A 6,675-nucleotide genomic window follows, 5' to 3' on the forward strand; every position below is an offset into this window, starting at 1 on the left:
GTTTGACCGCACTCAGAGTGTAGTCTTTACAAACTGTCCAAAAACAAAGAAACTAAATGTAAAGCAGGTCATCGACTAGTGCAAAAGTATAATTTACATACTGTATCGACATAAACTTTCACAGAGAGAGAGGATTTCTGTTTTCTTTATGGCTAATTGTCTCTTTTCCTATATGCCCTACACTCTTTCGTAATAAATTGACCTCTTGAATTTACTTTTGTGCAAACATAAATCCTGTAAAACTATTATGTTTGAATTTTATTCATAGTCTTTACAAGGACATGTAGCTTTATAGTTCTTAATGAGTTTGCATTACCACAGTTCCTCTAACAAATCTGACAGAAGAGCAAACAAAAGTACAAAGATTTTTAGCATATATAGTAACTTTTATTTGAGTCAAAGAAGATGGTGATAACAATTGAAAACAAAACTATAATCTTTCATGTTAAGCGGGACATTGAAATAAACAATTCTGCGGACGTTAAACAACTTAATATATTGTAATATAATATGAAATACTGCTTTGTCAAAAAGAGAGAGTTCAGCCATATATAAAAAAAGCCTCTTAAATGAAAGGCCTGCGTTCATCACACACGTTTCCGCATGCGGAATATGAACTTGCATCGTTTTGTCTATGCCTAAATCAAAACACAGACCATCAAACTAAGAAATGTCTCAACAAGATGACTAAATCTAGTGTTGTAATAAACGTCATTTGCCAAAACCATATTTACAATCGTGTAACAAACGTCCAAATTGCTCATCATTTGAGTTTTCTATATTCTGTATGCATCATAAACGATGTTTGTATTGCATAATTTATTTTCTTATGGTTGGGGTCTTATATTTACATGGTGATTTCTGCACCCGTCATTTTTTTTAGTTTATCTGCAGGTTTACCAGAGTGTGCACTTTGATTACCAGCCTCAACTTTAATGAATGTGCAGCTCTCAGTGCAATAGTCTGATGTGATTCAGTAACAGATTAAGTGTAAAACATCATAACTTACTTTTTGTGTTGATGCTTTGTGTAATCCCACATCATAGATAGCTGTAAAGTTGCACTAAAAGAAATATAAATTCAGTCAAACACTCTCAGGCCGGAAGACTATCACTTAAATTCTTAATTTGCATTTATTCCTATAAACACCGAATGTTGACAACTCTCAAAGAAGAGTCCAACAAACAAAATAGTGCTATCTGAATAAGTTGGACACTAGTTGAGTGGTAAAAACATCACTTACAAGATGCAATTTACAAACTTTCACAATTGGATTTTGTGTATTTATTATAAATGTTACTATCCAATGTATGCTGTGCCCTCATTTCTTCCTGATTTGGTCTTTTGAATTGTACAAGTGTTTTGGACATACATACAGTAACTCGTGTATTAAGATTATTTTTGAAAGTTATTCAAGAGTGTGAAAATTTGCATGACAGCGGTGTGTCATACCACTAACAGAATATGTTGGCGTGTAAAAATAAACACACACACACACACACACACACACACACACACACACACACACACACACACACACACACACGCAGTTTTTCATTTCTATCCTTGTGGGGACATTCCATAGGCGTAAATGGTTTTTATACTGTACAAACTGTATATTCTATCCCCTTACACTGCCCCTATCCCTAAACCTACCCATCACAGGAGACATTCTGCATTTTTACATTTTCAAAAATATATAATTTAGTATGTTTATTAACCATTTCCCCTCATGGGGACCGCTGGCTGGTCCCCACAATGGAGGTGAATCTCAGGTTTTACTATCCTTGTGGGGACATTCGGTTCCCACAATGCATAATAAACCAAGCCACACACACACACACACACGTTTTGTGTTCTGGCTTCACAAAGATTACACTAAGATTATATTTCTTGAGTATTGCATGTTTGCATTGTACCCGAAACTTAGGCATCAACATGTATCCCTTGTGGTTGTTACACACCTCAGGTATAATTTGAAATGTAGGTTTGTCAAAAGAGAAAAAGGTTCAGTCATACATTAAAAAAATTCTAAGTGAAAATTGTGTTTTACTCATGTGCGGAAACTGCGCGGCTAAAAGATGCTGGTCATCAGTCTGTTTTAAAGAATAAAATAAAGTAAAACTTTCCTTACTTTTTGGGTCAAACAAATGTATTAATGTTTGAACGGTTAGAATCCCTATGCGTCTTATTTTACTCAGAATTTTGAAGTAAAATATGTAATTTGTTGTTTTGCAACACACACACACACACACACACACTATGGGTTGGGTTAAAAACTAAAATATATTCTTTAAAAAATACTAAAATAACAAAAGTAACGACCAAATTTAAATACACTAAAAAGATGTTTTTGTGTGCAATCACAAGAAAGCTTTTGATGACGTGTCATTCTTTAAACATCTAGGCTAGCCTAAGCAACTGTCGTAAAACCATTCACAAACCCCATTTAGGAAGCACTCTTCCCCCGCCAGTTCCACTCGCAAACACCTTCACTGTGAGTCAGATAAATGTTCAGATTCTTTGTCTTTTTAACACTGATCCTATTGGTGTCGGGAAACAGATAGCCTCTGTTCTAGAAAAAAACACCACATTTTCTTGTTGAGAAGAATATAGTATTGGTGTGTGGGTAATTAGGACTCTTTGGCTTGATGAACATGTCTGATTCTTTGTCTTAGGCATTAACATAAACCTAAAGTTCAGGTACCACTGATCCTAATGAGACATACACACACACACAGTCTGAGCTCTCTGGCTCTCACACACACACACACACACACACACACACACACACACACACACACACACACACACACACACAATATGTAGACTAACATTTAACCTGTTAACGTTCAGCCTGAGCGAGGACGCACTGAAGCGTTTTTTTTAATAGTTCAAAGTTACAATCAGATTTAATGTTATTACCTTGACAAACTATACATCACACCAGTCGCGTCACCTGAAGCGCGCAGATAAACCTTAAGTAACGTGATAGAACAGTGACTCTCATATAAATAAATAACGTTTCATAATAATATTGCTAAATAATAAAACACACTTACTGTTAAGACAGGCATCCATCTTCTTGCACTCACGTTTCCAACAACACAATTTGCCTTGGAAAATAGTTTGAGAACGATGAACAAAAAAAACAAAACAAAAACCCGGGTGCAGTAACTGACATTGCGTTCTACACGAATTCATACACGCAGCGTTTGGCGAAGTGTGAACTCGCGACAGCCCAGCAGACATGATACACACGGACATAACACCTATCGCTCAGGTACAATGGCAATAAAACACCCAGGAAGCCTACAGACACCTTTCTTTAAAAGTCCCTGGACATCACCTCCGGCCGCGTCACACGTCACGCGGCGCTAAAGTTACTAGACACGCAGGCACCGCTACCCATCATAAATCAGAAACGAATTCTGGAGACACAGATTCCCTGTCAATCATTTGTGACAGGGCAGGGGGTCATAAATCAATCCAAAAGTGACACATGGTATATGTTATAACTACTGACCTGATAAATGAACAAAAATGTTAAACTTCAGTGACATTAAGTCCTATCATACATCCGGCAATGCGGCATCAGGCGCAACACAAGTGTTTTTTGCTAGTTTCAGCCTGACGTAGTTATCATTTTCACGTCATGCGCCATGTTGTTTAAATAGCAAATGTATTTGCGCCCATTTGTGTGCCCATGGGCTGAAAACTAGGTGTGTTCGGGCGCATTGATGGCGCATTGATATTTTGAGGCAACTGAAATAGACTGTGCCATTGACCACCTGAATGGTCTAAAGTCAATGGCGCAATACTTTTTTTTGTTATTTAAAGAGTGTAATGTGCACCTATAGGTGGGTCCACAACGCGATTTAACCATGCTCACAAGCAGATCTGTTTCCTCGCTAGAGAAGCGTTCTATTTTTCCACTTGCAAATTCACCCATGCAAATAGCGAATCCGCCATGGCGGGAGTGGAATGGGTGATGAGACTCTGATTGGTTCATTGCATTTATGCCCAAAACACACCCATTACTCATTAAGAGAATAGGGACAACCCTTTTATGTCTTTTATGTCTCCACCAAGCGGTACGGTACAGCACGGTAAACCCTGATCCGGCTTGCGTTTCCACCGCCAACAGTACCATGATAGGTGTGGTTCTTGCTTCTCGGCATGTGGCTGTTTGTCACAAGACGACAAGTGCTGACATTAGGCGTTTCACGATACCAAGTACGCAAAGTTTGTTCTTGCCAACTCCGAGAGTGCAAGTCCGGTAAGGTTAATTCTGCAAATGGAACAGCGCGTTCACTCAGCTCGCTCTGCTACTCCGTTTATGTATATTGTAGGCAATATACATAATATAATGTAGGCTATATGTAAAAGGTACAATAAGCTATAAGCCTACAATAAGAAATGATAAGCCTACAATAAGAAATAAAGCAAATAATTCAATCAAACACAAAGTCAGCGCTTTAGACTAACGTTACAACGGTAAAGTTAAATAGCCTTGAAATTAAATATATAAAGTTATTAAACTTCACTTAGCGCTCAGCCAAAACGATTGGCCAGGGAACAAATTATCGATTCACGAGACCAAAGATCGCCCGTTGGCGACTAGCCGAGGAAAAGCTGTTCCAGATGGGACATGAGCGCCAAGCGCCCGGTGATCGCCTGGAATGGATCTCACAACCTGGATCTAACCTGGAAATAAACCAAAGATTTTAGCTTTACTCTTAATTTTTCGTGACACAATAACAGTGGTATTAAATTTCAACTGTATTTTAAAAAATGGCGCTATGTTGTCATTACCCTTGTAGCACGTGCAAGTGACGATTCTCTGTCAACCAAATTTCTGCAGTGAGTCTAGCTCCACCCTAGGTACCGTAAATTGCTGTAGGTACCCCAATGGAAGGGTGCTGATACGGTACGGTTTGGCATTTTGGTACCATTCACAACTTTTGACAGTGGAAACGGAAATAATTGCGTACCGTCCTGTACTGTACCGTAACGCTCGGTGGAAACAAGTCATAAGACCATGTGCCGAGTGCGGCGACCATTTGCCGAGATTCAGACACGCCCTAAGTGCGCTTTAGACCATGTGCTTATATTGTTAAAATAGGGCCCATTGTGCCTGCAGTCTTTGGATTGGAATTACATCTTTGGTCCCCAGTGCCCCGCTGGAACAAAGTTTGGCCTTCCTCCATAAAAGCTCTGTGACAAATCCCAGACAGACTTTGGTTGCAGTTTCGACTAATATCCAGTCCCATGCAGAAGTACAGCAATGGGTTAATGCAGCTGTTGAAATAGGCTAAGTTTGAAGCCATACTCCATCCTATTTTTACCGCCTTGTTGGATTTATTTACCAATTTGACCAGTCCTAGAAAGTGGTAGGGGGCCCAACATAGGAAAAAAGCACAGACCAATACAGCAAGAATCCGAAGAGGCCTCGATTTGCCAGAGAGCCGTGTTCTGCGTATCCCAACAGCAGATACTATGTAACAGACAAGGATGACCAGGAAGGGCAACAGGAATCCACAGATGAAGCGAATGCAGTAGTAGGCATACTTTGCTGAATTGTCACCTGCTTCCGCTGCTCCTTTGTGCTGCAAATGAAAAAAAAAATGATGCCATTAATATATTTACTAAATAAAATCATTGTAAATCATTTGCATGATTATTTACATATGTGTGCAGCCATTCTGACCTTCAGTGAGCAGTGGCTCAGGTTGTTCTTGCCAGGGTAGACCTGCCGATACACAAAATACGGTGAACTAAAGATCACCGCCACAATCCAAACTCCCACACTGACCACACGAGCTGCACATATCGTCCGTCGTTTCCTGGTGAACACTGGGTGGCAAATGCAAAGCGCTCGATCCACACTGATGACAGCCAGAAGGAAAACGCTGCAGAACATGTTGGCGTACTTGAAGAAACCATTGAACTTGCAGAGAAAGACCCCAAAAGGCCAGTAGTTAAAGAAAAGGTTTGAGATTAGTGATAGGACTCGTGTCAGGCAGAAGATCAGGTCAGCTACTGCCAGATTGACCAACCATACGTTAGTGATGTTGGGCTTCATGCGGAAGCTGGCAACCCAGATGACCACAGAGTTCCCGGTGGTGCCGAGGAAAATGATAATGGTGAGGAAGACTATGCTGACCTCATTCATGATGACCTCAATGTCCACTGTAGCGTTCTCATGGTGGTTTGAGACCTCAGAGTGGGCATAATGGAGAAGGGTTGTATTGGAAGTCATTCTACAACCAAGACAGAGAAAACCATTAATGTTCCTTTAGTTTAAACAATAGATCTGTCTTGACATTAATTTTCAAGAGAACTTGGAAAACTAATTCGGCATAGGTTCCCTCAGAAAATGTCTAAAATGCTCAAATAGATACAATTTTGTAATTTAATAAATTGTACATCATTTTGTAAGATGCAACCCTGATATGCATCAGGCAGTAGAAAATCAATTTGTGATCTAATGTTCTTTTAAGAGCACTCATAACACCAGAAGTGTTTTTAAAGGGGTTTCTTAACAGCAACAACAGATATGTATCCTATTTATCAACCAATAATTGTATCGACCGTTTCACAGATTCACACAAAACTATCGGAACTATCGGTAGGCTATCTGATTAATTCTATTCATTCTAAATAATCGGATAT

The 6,675-nt window shown here is 39.4% G+C and overlaps 1 protein-coding gene across 1 annotated transcript; it reads right to left on the reverse strand.

The window, feature by feature from the left end:
- Nucleotides 1-5,108: 5,108 nt before the first annotated feature.
- On the reverse strand, nt 5,109-6,262 carry LOC306986519 (formyl peptide receptor 2-like; the record flags this gene model as incomplete). Its single annotated transcript, XM_079589830.1, has 2 exons — nt 5,109-5,609; nt 5,711-6,262. 2 exons carry the CDS (start codon nt 6,260-6,262, stop codon nt 5,109-5,111), a joined length of 1,053 nt encoding a protein of 350 aa, XP_079445956.1.
- Between the last annotated feature and the right edge of the window lie 413 nt (nt 6,263-6,675).

Source organism: Phoxinus phoxinus (assembly GCF_949152265.1).
Source record: "Phoxinus phoxinus genome assembly, chromosome: 19".
In the NCBI taxonomy this organism is placed as follows: Eukaryota; Metazoa; Chordata; class Actinopteri; order Cypriniformes; family Leuciscidae; genus Phoxinus; species Phoxinus phoxinus.